Source organism: Xyrauchen texanus, chromosome 43 (genome assembly GCF_025860055.1).
Source record: "Xyrauchen texanus isolate HMW12.3.18 chromosome 43, RBS_HiC_50CHRs, whole genome shotgun sequence".
NCBI classification, from domain to species: Eukaryota; Metazoa; Chordata; class Actinopteri; order Cypriniformes; family Catostomidae; genus Xyrauchen; species Xyrauchen texanus.
The window spans coordinates 901,834-921,066 of record NC_068318.1 but is presented as its reverse complement, the minus strand read 5'-3'; the positions used below and the strand labels follow the sequence as shown (position 1 = coordinate 921,066).

Genomic DNA, 19,233 nt, shown 5'->3' with positions numbered 1-19,233 from the left:
GTGATAATTTTATTGATTTGTAGTTTTTCATGAAATTAATAAAAAAGTATAATATTAATACAATTACATAAAAAAATAATATTATAAATGGGTATTAAAAAAATATATAATTTTCGGTTTTCGGCCAAGTGCATCCTGAATTTTCGGGTTCGGCCCAGAATTTTTATTTCAGCTATATATATATATATATATATATATATATATATATATATATATATATATATATATATATATATATACACACACACACACCAAGAAAGTTATTTCTTGTGCTTAAATGGTGCTTGATTAAAACAAAACCAGAGCAGATTATTTCTATTTTAAGAATGTGAAATGTCAGATAGTAGACATAAGTAGAATAGTAGAGAGAATTATTTATTTAAGCTTTTATTACTTTCATCACATTCCCAGTGGGTCAAAAGTTTACAAACACATTGTTAGTATTTGTTAGAAATGCCTTTAAACTGTTTAACTTGGGTCAAACATTTTGGGAAGCCTTACACAAGTTTCTCAAAATAATTTGCTGGAATTATGGCCCATTCCTCCAAACAGAACTGGTGTAACTGAGTCAGGTGTATAGGTCTCCTTGCTCACGCTTGCTTTTTCAGTTCTGTCCACAAATCGGATTGAGGTCAGGACTTTGTGATGTCCACTCCAATACCATGACTTTGTTGTCCTTAAGACATTTTGCCACAACTTTGGAGGTATGATTGGGGTCATTGTCCATTAGAAAGACACATTTGCGACTGAGCTTTAACTTCCTGGCAAAGCACCCACACAACATGACCCTGCCACCCCATGCTTCACAGTTGGGATAGTGTTCTTCGGCTTGCAATTCTCACCCTTTTTCCTAAATTTGTTTTCCATCCAAACATAACGATGGTAATTATGGCCAAACAGTTCAATTTTTGTTTCATCAGACCAGAGGACATGTCTCCAAAAAGTAAGATCTTTGTCCCCATGTCCACTTGCAAACTGTAGTCTGGCTTTTTTTATGGTGGTTTTGGAGCATTGTCTTCTTCATTGCTGAGCAGCTTTTCAAGTTATGCGATATAGCACTCGTTTTACTGTGGATATAGATACTTGTCTCCCAGTTTCCTCCAGCATCTTCACAAGTCCTTCGCTGTTGTTCTGGGACTGATTTGCACTTTTCGCACCAAACTACGTTCATTTCTAGGAGACAAAATGCATCTCCTTCCTGAGTGGTATGATGACTGTGTGGTCCCATGGTGTTTATACTTGCATGCTATTGTTTGTTCGTGAACGTGGTACCTTCATTTGGAAGTTGCTCCCAAGGATGAACCAGACTTTTTTCCACAATTTTTTTCTGAGGTCTTGGCTGATTTCTTCTGATTTTCCCATGATGTCAAGTAAAGAAGCACTGAGTCTGTAGGTAGACTTAAAATACATCCACAGGTACACCTCCAATTCAGTACACCTCCTATCAGAAGCTAATTGGTGAATGTTCTTAACCCTGGTTTTGGGCCCTGGAGAAGTTTTGACATGCCTTGACATTTGTGCTTTTTTCAGTTGCTTAAAAACATATTAATGGCTAAAGACTGATAACACTGTATTCAGCACAAACTGGGCTACAATAATATCTGAGCAACATGTGTGTACATGTTTGTATTTTTGAGAAAATAACGTTTATGCTTGGTTTTTGAAAAAACTAAAATTTTAAGTCACTGAAATAAGGTCTAAAGCCTAGAGTTTTTACTACAAAATGATGTGAAAACCATCCTGATCACTCATTCATACTAAACAATATAGTAACTGAACTTTTGTTAGACAATTTTAGTGTTGAAAGGTAACATGCGAGGAGGCATGAACTATCATGAATATTTATGTTATTCACACCTGAGGACACAAAGACCCCTCCTCTGGGCCTATCAATGAGGAATGTGACAAAGAGAATGAATGTGAGGAGACTTAATGATCAAAATCAAGTTTTAAGTTAAAATAAGTAATCTGACTATACATTTTCTTTACATAAAGACTTTACTTAATTTTGGACCTACACTACTGTTAAAAGAAGTCTCTTCTGCTTACCAAGACTGCATTTATTTGATCCAAAATACAGTAAAAACTTTGTGTGAACTCATTTTACAATTTAAAAGAACAGTTTTCTATTTGAATATATTGTAAAATGCAATTGGTGATCAAAGCTGAATTTTCAGCATCATTACTGCAGTCTTCAGTGTCACATGATCCTTCAGAAATCATTATAATATGCAGATTTTCTAATATGGGCATATTTAAAGTGCGTTTTACTCATTTAACCTGAACACATATTTGCAAGCACAAGCTTTGTTGATGATAACGAGGCAGCATAAACACATTAAAATATAATCTAAACATTCATATTATTTCGATATCATATTATATATCATAAATATCATACAGCATACAATGTAAACGCCCGCTTTAGCCGAAACAGCATTTAAATGTAACTAAAACTTGCCTATTAGGAGTCATATTTCAAATGTCAATACTTTGAATCCTGTCTGGAAACAGTCCCACTAGTAAAATATGTACGTTTATATAAAATAGCACGTCAACTAATGAAACTTAAATTACTTACTCATTTGAAATTGTATCCTCTGAGGGATCAAGTCTCTCTTCAAAATACAAATGTTCATCTGAGTCCCGCTCTTCTTCTGAGGAAAATGTGATTTTATATCCAGGAGTTTACAAACACGCAGAAAAGTTTAGTTGTGTTGTGATTACATTAAATCTCGCAGTCGGGGGCGTGCACCATTTCCCTTGATAGTCTCAGCACATTAGCGTATGAATGTTGCTGGTGGGTGGGATCACATTACCTATAATGAAGCTGAGCCAGGAAAAGCATACATCGCTTTGTTTCATACAGATTACATTGCAGGAGAATATTTGTTTTACATTTTAATTGTTTTATTTAAAAGTAGACATTTTAAGCTTTCTTTAGACATATGTTTCGTGTTTGTGTGATAAGTATTCGTGGAGTTTAAGTTCATTTTAATGACGTGTTTCTGAAATATGCTCGTGAACACAGAGACTGCTGAAAGCTCACCCTTTTTAATTTTCTTTATTTTACAAAAGCACAAGGTTTTGTTGTTATTGTGAGTGTACACAAATAAAAGTAGACCCTTTATAGTCTCTAATAATGTCTTACACTTATCTGTATACCCAAAAATGACGGAGTATTTTAAGTTGTTTCTGCTGTAATGAGGAAAATATCCAGCAGGACGCGCCGGCGACCCCAGAGGGTTAAGTCTTGACCAAATTTTTCTATTTAGTCTGTCTCAATTGCATCACGTAACTGACATCATCTTTTGACTCAGACTGACACAATGTTCAGTGGGGGGCGTTGTGGGGCTCCCTGTTCTTCTATTCTAATTGTTTCTATTTGCAAAAGTAATGTTTGGGAGTCTAACATTTATATTTCCTATTGACACACTAAAGCTGAAGATATAATTAACCATCTTAAGACAAATGCTTTTGTGAAACATCTTATGTGCCTAACTTGTGCACAGTATACATATACACATGACAAATTAATGTAATGGCCTTTGAAGCAACAGTAAACGTGCATATAGTCTGCAATGCCTGAAGGTTGTTTTCATCTGAGCAAAAACAGAAAATAGATGAACATATGGTTGTGGTGGTATCCAGGTACACAGCACTGTCATTACTGGGCATGGTAGACAAGAGGTTTGCCTCACGTTGTAAATTCACATGAAGTACAATATGATGCTGAATTATTTGTATGATAAAGCAAGACACACAATCCATAATTTAAAATGCCAGCCAAATATGTGTTGCTCTTTGATATTTGTTGATCTGTGGAAAACTGACCACTCAAACAGGAACAGCATGATCAGAAGATGGCCTGCTTCCAGTTCAAGCCCTGTCGGTAACTAGAGGAGAGGGTAGCTGGCACATGCCACAATATTGGATACACTTCTCGGTTCAGGAGCTTTTACACAGTAATTATATCCCTAAAGAAAAGATCTAAGTACATGACGGTATTTCTCAATGCCTTGACGTCTTCACTAAGCGAGTATTAGGCTGCATGATCGTTACTGCATGGCTTAGTTTCTCTGATGTGTCTTGAAAGCTGCAATCTCCATACACACACTTACTATATGTCTTAAAATACACGGAACTAAGAATATTTTAAGAGGACAATGCAAAGCATTTCTTAAGTGTATTCATTTAAATTATATTTAAACAGTAAGCTACATGCACATATTATTTGGAGTCCTCCACGACAATCGATTATAAAAATGTCACAGAAATTCACATCCCTAGTGCTCATTTATATTGCTTGCGCATTGAAAAAAGGATTTTGCAAACCCACTTACTGCCAGACTTAACACAAACTTGATGAAAATACCAAAACTTCATGGCCATGCCCACTGACTTTGAATGTACGGTGGATTGCATAGCACTGTACTTAAGACATAGACGTCTTAAAATAGGACCCCATTTGATCTACTGATGTTACGAACTTTTCTTACAAAATGAGGGAAATAAAAACAACACTTAGTGAATGTTAAATAAATGTGTGAATGCTAATGCATGCATTCCCCATGTTGTACACCTTTTATGTATCTTCTGTTATGTGTCCCTTTTTTGTTTGTTTGTTGCTTATGTCGCAATAAAAATAAATAAATAAATAAAAAAAGAAATATATATAGAGATGCTCAAAAACTAGCACATATCATGAGAATCAAGTGTGCTGTGTGTGTAATAAATGACAAAGAATGACACTTATTCACTTTGAAGTGCCCAGCATATAAAGGCTATTCAGTATACTTATATCATTAAATCACAGACCTTTGTGGTTTAATAAGAAAATCAGGCCATATAGCAAACTGCTTATCTAGAGGTGTGAAACTGTCATCAAAAACAGACAAACTTAAAGTGTTTCATTTGGTTTTCAGCCAAAATAAAACTCAATATAACTAGATGTGTGAAATAAAAAAAAAGGTGCTTTTTTTATTGTAAAAAACTTCAATAGCTAAAAAATGCAATGGTATGTTGAATGTAGTGTTTGAATCTGATAAAAAAAAAACATTATGATTTCATTTGATTAATAAATGTAAAAAAAAAAATCATTTATAAAATTCAATTAAACTTTAAAACATGGTATTCATAAAAATAAAATAAAACGAAAAACACAGAATTTGGGAAAAAAAATAAAAAAATGAAACTGATTTCATTGGGACCCTGAAACGTTTTTGAGAAAATCAAGCTAGTTATTGCTTACTCATCGTTATCTTTGCATATTAAACCGGAATAGAAAAAAAATTACATGCTACAAATTTAAATAGTCCTGCAGAGATTAATGAATATATAATTAGTACAACACCCAATTCCAAAAAAGTTGATACATTATGTTAAATGCCAATAAAAACAGCCATCTTGTTCTCCGGGCAAAAGAGAAAAAGGACCATCCAAGCTGATTTCAGTGTCAGGTCCAAAAGCCAGTTTCAGTCATGGTATGGGGCTGTGTCAGTGCCCATGACATCGGTAACTTGCACATCTGTTAGGGCACCATTAATACAGAAAGATTTGTACACATTTTGAAGCACATCGTATTTTCCAGGAATGTCATGTATTTTCCAGTACGACCACACCAAACCATATACTGCCAAGATTACAAGTGCACGGCTTCGTAGGCAGAGACTGTGAGTGAAAGATTGGCCTGCCTGCAGACCTGATCTGTCTCAAATTGAGAAAGTGTGGCGCTTTATGAATCACAAAATATGGCAACAAAGCAGGGTATCTGCAGGTTCGAAGGAATGAAATGTAAGAATTTTAAAGGCCAAATAAAAAAACCATGTGTAAATATTTTATGAGATTATATTGTTGAAAACAATATAAAAGAGGACTCTCTTTTAGCCGAGGGCTAGTTGACTGCTGTGGCTTCAAGATCATCAACGGAGCTGAATGGACTGAGATCATTTCAACTCAAACGTGGAGCATATATTTCTAGCAAACATGATTACATGTTTGTTATTAACTGATTTCATTATAGTAACTGTAATCGCAATATGTTGTTTGTATTTATGATGGTTTTGTGTCATAATTTCATTTAATCCTCTAATCTGTCAAATCTAACACAACAGTCAGCGGGCTTTCTGCCACTACTTATTGTGCATGCGCTGACATTTTTGCAAATATGAGGATTGGTCTATAGACCTTATTCACAGTAGCACCATGTTTGATTTTTAATGGGAATGGAAATGAGGCTGTGAGGGATAGATTTACCATCTCTTCAATGGCATTCATGGTGAAATAAGAAAGTCATACAGGTTTGTAACAGAGTTAAGGTAAGAGATGACAATTTTAATTTTTGAGTGAAATGCCTCAAATAAAAACCTCATCAATTAGCTTAAAAATGGCCATTTAAAGTTGGCAAGATGTTTTGAAAATGTTATCAGATTAAATTATGAAAGAGAAGGAGAGGGAGAGATGCTGTGCTGCTGCTTTCCCCCTGGTTGGTCTGAATAACTGGCGAGATCATGCAGACTGCTCTGGCTTATCTGTCCGTGCGCAGACAGTGACCTCTTTGCTATGTGACGTTATCACTGTATGAGAAAAGGGACGCGTGATAACCTTGTCAATTGCGTTTGCAGCCCTAGATATAGAGAGTTGGAGATGAGAGATATAACAGGTGTAACTCTGCAGCTGAGTAGTTCTGCTTACAATTATTGTCAAGGGTAGTGTAAAATAAGGAAGCGCAAAGATTTGAAAGGCGCCAAAAGACTGCTCCAAACTTGCGTGCTTGCAAATTAAACGTTGACCGCTTTGTCGATTATAAGCAGGAGCGACATTGTTAGAAACTTAAAATAACGGTGTGACAGGGTCGTGATTCTACCCACCCGGCACCTTATCAGGCTAATCAAGCCTCCGATAGGGATAAAGGCTGACTGCAGATGGTGGTGCAACAGAGAGAGAGTGTTTACAGGCAGCTGTCCATCATATGTGTGTGTTTGTGTCTTTTGGTTTAACCCTCTGGGGTCTGAGGGTGTTTTGGGCCCTGGAGAAGTTTTGACATGCCTTGACATTTGTGCTTTTTTAGTTGCTTAAAAACACATTAATGGCTCAAGTCTGATAACACTGTATTCAGCACAGTTTAATACTTAGAACACATCTTGAGATCCCATAGTTCGGATTTGCGCTCCATCAAGTGTTTTGAACATAAGAAAGTAATGTCTGTGTTGTTCTGCTGCTCAAGGGTGTTTTTCTTCACTGTATAAACTGCGCATTGCCACACAGCAGAAGTTTCACTTACTGCCCTCTGGAGTAAACAGGTGGTACTACAAGCTTGCATTTCTCAGGAAATATGACGGTCCGGGGGCATTGCGATTAATGGCGTTAATTTTTTTAACGCGTTATTTTTAGTCAAATTAATCACACTGAATTAATGCGTTAAATCAACAGCCCTAAAAATGACCAAATACATTTATTTGTGTTAAATAAAAGTGTTGTTTACGATCACACTGCACATGCTGACATTATCAGCATGAATGGACAACAATATTCAATATACCACAGAAAATCAAATGCAAGTCAATGAAAGCAAATGTACATAATCAACAATCATAAGGTGGAGCGAGAACACGGCACTGTTCCAATAGGGCGAAAGTCCCGTTAATTTTGCCCAAACCTCTCTTACGCTAACCCCAGGCCATTAGTTCATCATAGGAGATCTCGTGAAAAAAATCATATCACGATCTTATAACACAATCACGATCCACGATCTGAATCACAATCTTCCCAATTTTGAGATGTACTATAGAGAATATCCAGACTGGAACAAGCCTATGGATTTATCTATTTGTACAATTTAATAAAATATAAGCAACACAAATTTGTACAGTTTTCAAATTCTGAAAAATAAACATTGTTGCAATCCGCCAATAGATAATATAATATAAAATAAATCCACAGATTTGAATGGCTTCATATCCTTAGCTAATTAGAATGTGATCGCCTCTGTCACCTCTTTCCATCATTTGCTGCTTTTGTCGTATTTTTTTGACTGCTCTAATGTGTCGGTCAGTGATAACTGTTTATGTTTCGGGACCTCGTGAGATACAGATGAGTAGGGTTGTACCAAACTGAGAGAAACACTTTCGGCATGTTCCTTCTGATGCTTCCTTTTAAGGTGGTTGAAAAGATTTGTTGTATTACCTCCAGAAGAGCCGACTGTTACCTGACAAAGTTTACAGATAACTTTTCTCTGAGAAATATCTGACTGTGCATAGCCAAACCACCTCAACACAACTGATGATGAGTCTTTTTTCGGCACCAGCTCCTCATCCGCAAACAAATCCATTCTACACAACACAGAATCTTACCTCTACAAATATGAAGCAAGGTATGATGGAGTAACTACGTTGCGTATTATCCGAAGCCATTTTGCATTGATTGAGTCAAAGATCCACGGTTGGCAATCTATAGGGGAGGAACAATTATAAAATTAGTAGAGCATTTAAAACAATACTGGATTTAAAAACAACCAGTGAAATGCAGAGACAGGAGAAATAACAATGATTTGACATGAATTTTTTCCTCATTAAAAAGTTTTACTACCAAAGAAATTGATAGTAATTTTGAAACACGTATTCAAATCACAAGCACTCAAATGAGATGAGGACTTCAGTCATATGAGTAACCTTATAAAAGCTGTTTTATTAGACATGCATAGGGTCCCCTTGTGGGGGCAGCCATGTTAGTCGAATATTACATGACCAGTCGAATATTACTCATTTAATCTCAGTAATCGCCCTGTTATTGGGCACTTTCACTCATGGATTAAATTAATCACAAATACCTGTGAATAGTGAATTTGTACAAAGGTATTGGTAACTGAAAACTATTGTGTTGGAATGATGAAGCATCCACACCCTAAGTGTCAGTGCAAGTCCAAGGCGACACTTCTTTTTCAAAGCTATTATTGCCGTAACACTTAAATGTGACCATAAACCGCCACTGAATTACTGCAAGATTTTAGAAAGGCTACATCAACTAAAACAGTAGTCAAACACAATGTCTAAAAAGCAATTTGTCTGTTGGTTAGCATTAAGTCTGTGACTGCACAGCCCACTCATGCAGCCCCAGATCATGACACTCCCACGTCAGATGAAAAAGAGAGTATTTTCATAGGTTGAGCAAATTTTGTATTTATTTTTTAACCTTAGAAAACCATGCAATGATGAATCCTGAACAATAGTGGTGGGTGATATACCAGTAGACATGATGATTTGGTAAAAATTTGACAACTGGTATACATTTTGGATTATCGCCTCTATCGTGGTAACGCAAAATCGGCACCACGTGGCAAGAAATATGCACGGCATTCTATTCATGTTACATGTTCTCAGTATATATTCTGTATATACAGCAAGGCTGCTAGCTCCTCAATTGGAGAAAAAAAAAGATTCATCCTCTGATGTGTGGAATTGGTGTTGCTTTAGAAAAAGCGATACAGAGCGCACAAGTCCAGAAGGCTTCCCACAATATTTGTGCTACAGAGACAGAGCGGGATCACTCGTGCTACTCAAACCGGCTTATCTCGATATCACGGACTAACCACAAAACTTTCGTAACCCATCTGAATTCTACTGAGTTTTCTTTTTTTCTTAACTTGAAATGCTACTGAATAAGTCAAACATCTCAAATGACTAGACAACTCAACATTCTAACCACCATTAACAAGGAAAACAGCAAAATCCAATGTGTTATGAGCCAACAATTATCTGTCATGCGGTTTTTTTTTTTTAAACTACACAATCACATCATCACCCTATATAAAATTCAGTTTGAATGTTGTTAGAAATTATGAAACAATCAGGCCATGTTTGCCTTCAGAACATATATTCTCAACAGAGATGACTTCAATCATTTAGAGCCTAATGAAGTGTTTATTTTCATTGGAGATGAATATATTCCACTTTTGTGAGATACTGTACTGTATCTCACAAAAGTGAGTACACCCCTCACATTTTTGTAAATATTTGATTATATCTTTTCATGTGACAACACTGAAGAAATGACACTTTGCTACAATGTAAAGTAGTGAGTGTACAGCTTGTATAACAGTGTAAATTTGCTGTCCCCTCAAAATAACTCAACACACAGCCAATAATGTCTAAACCGCGGGCAACAAAAGTGAGTACACCCCTAACGGAAAATGTCCAAATTGGGCCCAAAGTGTCAATATTTTGTGTGGCCACCATTATTTTCCAGCACTGTTTTAACCCTCTTAGGCATGGAGTTCACCAGAGCTTCATAGGTTGCCACTGGAGTCCTCTTCCACTCCTCCATGACGACATCACAGTGCTGGTGGATGTTAGAGACCTTGTGCTCCTCCACCTTCCGTTTGAGAATGCCCCACAGATGCTCAATAGGGTTTAGGTCTGGAGACATGCTAAAGAAGCTGAGGGTGAAGGACTGGCCAAGCAAGGCAGTGGTCATCTTGGAGGTGTGTTTGGGGTCATTATCATACTGGAATACTGCCCTGCGGCCCAGTCCCTGAAGGGAGGTGATCATGCTCTGCTTCAGTATGTCAGAGTACATGTTGGCATTCATGGTTCCCTCAATGAACTGTAGCTCCCCATTGCCGGCAGCACTCATGCAGCCCCAGATCATGACACTCCCACCACCATGCTTGACTGTAGGCAAGACACTTGTCTTTGTACTCCTCACCTGGTTTCCGCCACACACGCTTGACACCATCTGAACCAAATACGTTTATCTTGGTCTCATCAGACCACAGGACAGTTCCAGTAATCCATGTCCTTTGTCTGCTTGACTTCAGCAAACTGTTTGCAGGCTTTCTTGTGCATCATCTTTAGAAGAGGCTTCCTTCTGGGACGACAGCCATGCAGACCAATTTGATGCAGTGTGCGGCGTATGGTCTGAGCACTGACAGGCTGACCCCCCCACCCATTCAAACTCTGCAGCAATGATGGCAGCACTCATACATCTATTTCCCAAAGACAATCTCTGGATATGACGCTGAGCATGTGCACTCAACTTCTTTGGTTGACCATGGCGAGGCCTGTTCTGAGTGGAACCTGTCCTGTTAAACCGCTGTATGGTCTCGGCCAACGTGCTGCAGCTCAGTGTCAGGGTCTTGGCATTCTTCTTATAGCCTAGGCCATCTTTATGTAGAGCAACAATTCTTTTTTTACAGATCCTCAGAGAGTTCTTTGCCATGAGGTGCCATGTTGAACTTCCAGTGACCAGTATGAGGGAGTGTGAGAGCGATGACACCAAATTGAACACACCTGCTCCCCATTCACACCTGAGACCTTGTAACACTAACAAGTCACATTACACCGGGGAGGGAAAATGGCTAATTGGGCCCAATTTGGACATTTTCACTTAGGGGTGTACTTACTTTTGTTGCCAGTGGTTTAGACATTAATGGCTCTGTGTTGATTTATTTTGAGGGGACAGAAAATGTACACTGTTATACAAGCTGTACACTCACTACTTTACATTGTAGCAAAGTGTCATTTCTTCAGTGCTGTCACATGAAAAAGATATAATCAAATATTTACAAAAATGTGAGGGGTGTACTCACTTTTGTGAGATACTAATATATATTTTATATATATATATATATATGGAATCTCACTCTCTACGTTAGGGTATGGATGCACCGATCCGATACCTGGATCAGAATCGGCTCTGATACTGATGTTTTTAAACAGATCGGTCCAATGAGCCCAATACAAATCCGATACTGATAGTCATATTAGTTACCGTCAAGCTAAAATGACAAAAGAACCATTAAAACACATTAAAGTAGTTAATATCACTAACATTTTATTCAAAAGCCACTTGAAGACATGCAATAGCTTTGTGAATCACAAAAGGCTGTGTTTAATAAGTAAATAAATAAAACGCACGTGCAGCTCCAGCGCCTTATTGAATGGCGCTACTCTGTTTACACACCCGCACCTATTTTTAGCCTTCAGGCTGTGCGCAATATTTGAGCACTACTCACAAACAACATCTCGGATGTAGATGCTCAATAGTTTGGTTCACCTATATGCATTTAGAATGGCACAGGAGGTGCTTTTTTTTTTTATTATTTTTTTTTTACCAGAATTTCAATAAAATCTAATTAAACTACTGTGAACTTGCTTACAAGCAGACATATACAGGACTTCCTGAAGAGTTCAGAATGTCCATATAAAAGCCTGAGGGTTTAAAAGTTAAAGGTGACATGGAGAGATATGAACTCAGTAGCAGGGTTTATTGAACAGATGATTGAAAAAGCGATGTAAACATTGTGAGTAAATCCAGTTGAGCAGAGTGGCAAACAACACGTGAAAAATATCCAGACAGAGTATCGACATGATGAACAGATAACTCACAACAGTCTTATGATACTTGGAGGCAATAATGAAGACACAGGTATGTTTGCCAAAGTAGAAAGTTCTGGAGTCTCAGAGATACTATCGATGAGAACAGACCAAGTGTGTGTGTGAAAGTGGGGTATATATGCAGTCCTTGATAAGCCACTAATGATATGCAGGTGTGTGTAATCAGAACTCAGGGGAGATGGCAGTGAGGGAGAAAGAGAGAGAGACCAGTGGATACATGACAAAAGGTTTACTATTGAGATATATTACTAAATATTACTATTATAATATATTATCCATCCATCCATCGTCAACCGCTTATCCTGTGTACAGGGTCGCGGGGATAATATATTATTATTATTATAATTTGTTTACAAATTTTAATAATATTTAAGTTGAATGGGTTCCAAAATATAACTGCGAAAAGTGAGCTGATCTCTTACAACTAAATTGAACAAAAATAGATCTGAATCCTTTAAAGTCCAGATACAAGTTGAAAAAGTTTTCTACTTATGACTTATACTGGAATTATGGTTAATTTTGCTGCTACATTATCCAGTATACTAGTTATCAAAAAAGTTTTTCTTAATAAGCTAAACATTTATATTGAAATAATGTGTGGTTAGAGGTTTGTGTTTCTTTACATATGAAAGAGTACACCCAATTAGTTCCACACAATAATGTAAAGATATTATAAACTGATTATGCAAAAAAACAAAACTGAGATCGGATCGGGCGAAACTGAGATTTGAATATATATCATATTAGACTGAAATATGACATAATGTGAAAATTTGCATTATGGTAAGGTTGATTTAAACCAAATTGAGCTTTTTTGTCTTTATTTCTTTACTGTGTTTGTAAAGTAGAGGCCGACCGAAATGGGATTTTTGAAGCCGATACTGATCTTAGATGGGGAAAATTCACTGATTACTAAACTGGTGGCCGGTATAGTTCATTATTAAGCAGGAATGAATACAGACCTTTTCTATGTGGATTGTGCACTAATATGACTATGCAAAGGTACTCAGAAGGCTGCTTTCCTAAACAAATATTTTTATCAAAGAATATTTGACATTATTATTATTATAATACAAGTCAAGTCAAGTGGTTTTTATTGTCGTTTCAACCATACACAGTTGGTACAGTACACAGCAAAACGAGACAACGTTCATCCAGGACCATGGTGCTACATAAAACAACAAAGGACCAACATAGGACCACATGAGACTACACAACGAAATAAAATACCTATATAAACTACCTATATATACCTATATAAAGTGCACGTGCAAACATGTGCAAAAAGTACAGGACAGTACAACAAATTACTGACAATGAACAGGACAATAGACAGTGCAGCGCCGACCAGTACTCAGTAGTGCAAAAAGATGACAGTTTCTAAAAATGTAAACATAACATACTATGAGATAATGTTCTATGCACATAGCAGTTAATTGAGGTAGCAGACAGTTATAAAGTGACAGTTATTAAAGTGCAACTCAGGACACGTGTGTGTGAAACCAGTCTCTGAGTATTGAGAAGTCTGATGGCTTGGGGGAAGAAGCTGTTACACAGTCTGGCCGTGAGGGCCCGAATGCTTCGGTACCTCTTGCCAGACGGGAGGAGGGTAAAGAGTTTGTGTGAGGGGTGTGTGGGGTCGTCCACAATGCTGGTTGCTTTATGGATACAGTGTTTTTTGTAAATGTCTTTGATGGAGGGAAGAGAGACCCCAATGATCTTCTCAGCTGTCCTCACTATCCTCTGCAGGGCTTTGCGGTCCGAAACGGTGCAAGTCCCAAACCAGGCAGTGATGCAGCTGCACAGGATGCTCTCAATAGTCCCTCTATAGAATGTAGTGAGGATGGGGGTTGGGAGATGTGCTTTCCTCAGCCTTCGAAGAAAGTAGAGACGCTGCTGGGCTTTCTTGGTGATAGAGCTGGTGTTGAGGGACCAGGTGAGGTTCTCCGCCAGGTGAACACCAAGGAATTTGGTGCTCTTGACGATCTCCACAGAGGAGCCGTCGATGTTCAGCGGAGTGTGTTCACCTTGTGCTCTCCTAAAGTCAACAACCATCTCTTTTGTTTTGTCGACATTCAGGGACAGGTTGTTGGCTCTACACCAGTTCGTCAGCCGCTGCACCTCCTCTCTGTATGCTGACTCGTTGTTCTTGCTGATGAGACCCACCACGGTCGTGTCATCGGCGAACTTGATGATGTGATTCGAGCTGTGCATTGCTGCACAGTCGTGAGTCAGCAGAGTGAACAGCAGTGGACTGAGAACACAGCCCTGGGGGGCCCCAGTGCTCAGTGTGGTGGTGGTGGAGATGCTGTTCCCGATCCGGACTGACTGAGGTCTCCCAGTCAGGAAGTCCAGGATCCAGTTACAGAGGGAGGTGTCCAGGCCCAGCAGGTTCAGCTTTCCAATCAGGTGCTGGGGAATGATTGTGTTGAATGCTGAGCTGAAATCTATGAACAGCATTCGAACGTATGAGTCCTTATTGTCTAGGTGGGTGAGGGCCAGATGGAGGGTTGTGGTGATGGCATCGTCCGTTGAACGGTTTGAACGATACGCAAACTGCAGTGGGTCTAGTGAGGGGGGCAGCTGGGTCTTAATCTGCCTCATGACGAGCCTCTCGAAGCACTTCATGATGATGGGTGTAAGTGCGACGGGACGGTAGTCGTTGAGGCAGGACACTGAAGACTTCTTTGGCATGGGGATGATGGTGGTGGCCTTGAAGCACGTTGGAACAACGGCGCTGCTCAGAGAGATGTTCATGTATCTCAGAGAGATAAATTATCAACAAATTCTAGAAATGATCACTAAGAAAATAAAGAATAAATAAAAATACAATAAATAGCTAAATAAACATCAGTACTGTTTAGTATCAGTCAATTGCTGACCATTTAAATAAAGAATAAATACAAATTAAATAAATAGCTAAATAAACATACAGTGAGGGAAAAAGGTATTTTAATCCCCTGCTGATTTTGTACGTTTGCCCACTGACAAAGAGACTATCAGTGTATAATTTTTATAGTAGGTTAATTTGAACAGTGAGAGACAGAATAACAACAAAAAAATCCATAAAATCGCATGTCAAAAATTTTATAAATTGAATTGCATTTTAATGAGGGAAATAAGTATTCGACCCCCTCTCAATCAGAGATTTCTGGCACCCAGGTGTCTTTTATACAGGTAACAAATTGAGATTAGGAGCACACTCTTAAAGAGAGTGCTCCTAATCTCAGCTCGCTACCTGTATAAAAGACACCTGTTCACAGAAGCAATCAATGAATCAGATTCCAAACTCTCCACCATGGCCAAGACTAAAGAGCTGTCCAAGGATGTCAGGGACAAGATTGTAGATCTACACAAGGCTGGAATGGGCTACAAGACAATCGCCAAGCAGCTTGGTGAGAAGGTGACAACAGTTGGTGCGATTATTCGCAAATGGAAGAAACACAAAAGAACTGTCAATCTCCGTCGGTCTGGGGCTCCATGCAAGATCTCACCACGTGGAGTTGCAATGATCATGAGAACGGCGAGGAATCAGCCCAGAACTACATGGGAGGATCTTGTTAATGATCTCAAGGCAGCTGGGACCATCGTCACCAAGAAAACAATTGGTAACACACTACGCCGTGAAGGACTGAAATCCTGCAGTGCCTACAAGGTCCCCCTGCTCAAGAAAGCACATATACAGGCCCGTCTGATGTTTGCCAATGAACAACTGAATGATTCTGAGGAGAACTGGGTGAAAGTGTTGTGGTCAGATGAGACCAAATTCGAGCTCTTTGGCATCAACTCAACTCGCCGTGTTTGGAGGAGGAGGAATGCTGCCTTTGAACCCAAGAACACCATCCCCACTCTCAAACATGGAGGTGGAAACATTATGCTTTGGGAGTTTTTTCTGCTAAGGGGACAGGACAACTTCAACGCATCAAATGGATGATGGACGGGTAAGTACTGCCAAGTACCGTCAAATCTTGGGTGAGAACCTCCTTCCCTCAGCTAGGGCATTGAAAATGGGCCGTGGATGGGTATTCCATATGACAATGACCCAAAACACACAGCCAAGGCAACAAAGGAGTGGCTCAGGAAGAAGCACATTAAGGTCCTGGAGTGGTCTATTAAGGTCGCCAGACCTTAATCCCATAGAAAATCTGTGGAGGTAGCTAAAGGTTCGAGTTGCCAAATGTCAGCCTCGAAACCTTAATGACTTGGAAAAGATCTGCAAAGAGTAGTAGGACAAAATCCCTCCTGAGATGTGTGCAAACCTGGTGGCCAACTACAAGAAACGTCTGACCTCTGTGATTGCCAACAAGGGTTTTGCCACCAAGTACTAAGTCATGTTTTGCAGAAGGGTCTAATACTTATTTCCCTCATTAAAATGCAATTAAATTTATAAAATGTTTGACATGCGTTTTTCTGGATTTGTTTTGTTGTTATTCTGTCTCTCACTGTTCAAATTAACCTACTATTAAAATTATAGACTGATCATTTGTTTGTCAGTGGGCAAACGTACAATATCAGCAGGGGATCAAATATTTTTTCCCTCACTGTAAGTAGTACTGTTTAGTATGAGTCAAATGCTGACTATTTTAATACTGCCAATCAATTAAAGTGATGGGAAGTCCGATTCTTTTCTGCGAACCGGTTCTTTCAATGAACTGGTTTAAAAAAAAAAATTTTCACCAGTTAATTACGTCATCACGTAATGGCGTCACTATATATAATGCTAATACGTCGGCGTTGTAGAATACACACACAAACACATTAAATAAAGCCATATGTAAGGGCATATTGCTGATCATAACATTTTATTTAATTAAGTTATAATAATAAGTGTGTTTATTGTCGTCAGTGTTTCATTCAGTGATCTTACAATAAATCCTACATTAACGTTTTGCAACTAAAGCACCCAATACTGACACTGATATACAAATGTGGATGTTCTACACGTTTAAAGCATAAAAATTGATTAAACTAGTCTTAATCAACTCACCCTTTTTTACAGAGACCATGATCCAGCTAATCACACATCACAATTTCAGACATAATCTGCATGCAAAATACTCGATAGTAAAACATATCTTGATTGAAACGTTTCGCCCCCTCATTCAAGTCCTCGGTTCACGCATGCTCATCAGCTTCTCATTGATCAGCAGTTCTCAGTATTATGTCAAGAAGAGGTGATTCTCAGTTCAGTGTACTGGTGATTTGCAAACTGCTTTGATCGAGAGCTGCTGTCCTCGGATCAGTGTACTGTTGACTCGAGAAGTGCTGTCCTCAGACCAGTGTACTGAAGATTCGAGAACCGCTATCTTCGGATCAGTGTACTGCTGACTCGAGAAGTGCTGTGATCGATTCATTTTACTGTTGACACAAGAGCTGCTGTCCTCGGATCAGTGTACTTTTGACTCGAGAGGGGAAACTTTCAATGGTGGAAAACCAGACTTTTAAATATGACATTGTAAATGCAATGACTGGAATTGTTCGGTTGAAGGGGGTACCAAACTGCGAATCCTGTACAAAACAGTTTGGTGAATACATGTTTAAACATTAGCTTCCACTCAGCTGACAAGGTATGAAAGTAGCTATGTGGTTAGCTAGTTAGCTATAAACTTGTTGTCACAAAGAGTAAAAGATGGACGTTGGATTTACTTTCCAGCATTGTGTCTCACCAACTAGGTAACAACATAGTGAGAAATCAACACTCAACAGACACAATCCACCACCGCAACATTGTCTGCTGAGCTGCATAAAGATGCTCTGCTTACCTTTCATTCTGCTACGTTACTGACTGTACTGACAAACGCTGGCTAACATAGCAATCAGATGTGATAAACACGGGTGACGTGGTTGTCAGGGACAGGGTTAACGTTATATTAGTTATATTGAAAAGGGAAAATGTTGGGGTCATTGCTTAATAACTTTCCAGTATGTATTTCACAAGCTAGTTAGTAACTTACCGCTAAGACACTGCTTAACTCTGCATTGTCAGCAGAACCACCGTCAGCACAGCTCTGTAAACAATGGAGTCGGAGCGTGCTCTGCTGGACAGACTACGTTAAGACACAAATTCTAAATCACCCCAAGCATTATTTTCTGCAAAAAAGTTTTCATATCTGCACATATCTGAAAACATATACGCCGATACGATATGTCTGTGAAAGGATAATATCGGCCGTTAAATCGGTCGGGCACTATTGTAAAGTTCCTTTAATTTGAATTTTAGACTGGTGTTTTGTTGTCCAGAAAGGTAAGAAAATGTCCTCTTTATTCTAGTGATAGGCATGTACATTTAGTACATTTCATCATCAAACAAGTTATATTTTAGTTAACTTTATTTTTTTATGACTTTTGACTTTTTAATTTACTGTACTTTACATGTAGCTATCCAGCTAGGCTTGCTGAAGTTGTCATCACTGGCACGTCACAGCTTGTGATAGTTATTACGGGTTGTGGCGGTAATGACAAAATTCCAGAAATACCCTTAAACCACAGACATAAATAAAAAAAATAGGCATTACAATATGGTAATTTAGTATATAAAACAATTTTATTATTTTTTAAAATTTTATTACATTTTTTTTCAGTAAAAAATTTATTGTTATCGTGATATAAAATTACTTGCATCATGATACAAGATGTTGGTCATATTGCCCACCCCTATTGCACACACACAAGAATGTGTATTAAGCAAGTAATAGAGTTAATTTAAGATAGAACACAGACTAGGTTAGAAATATTCACTATGTGTTCTTTTATGATAGTTGTTGTCATTTTTAGTATTTGTCCCACACAGCCATATTTTTGATTAACGGAATAAAGTATTTGCAGCTTATTCTTGCCAAGA

General features: G+C 38.3%; 1 protein-coding gene across 7 annotated transcripts in view; it reads right to left on the bottom strand.

Annotated features, from left to right (window-relative positions):
- LOC127635633 (phospholipid phosphatase-related protein type 1-like) overlaps positions 1-19,233 on the bottom strand; it is a 206,971-nt gene that overhangs the window by 89,669 nt on the left and 98,069 nt on the right. For all 7 annotated transcript variants that reach the window (XR_007969508.1, XR_007969507.1, XR_007969509.1 and 4 more), the window contains one exon: positions 8,352-8,448. Coding sequence is in view for 3 of the 7 variants with exons in the window: in XM_052115794.1 (XP_051971754.1) it covers positions 8,352-8,411 (60 nt within the window). In the remaining 4 variants the exon portion in view is untranslated. Of the gene's footprint in view, positions 1-8,351; positions 8,449-19,233 lie in introns of those variants that run through there.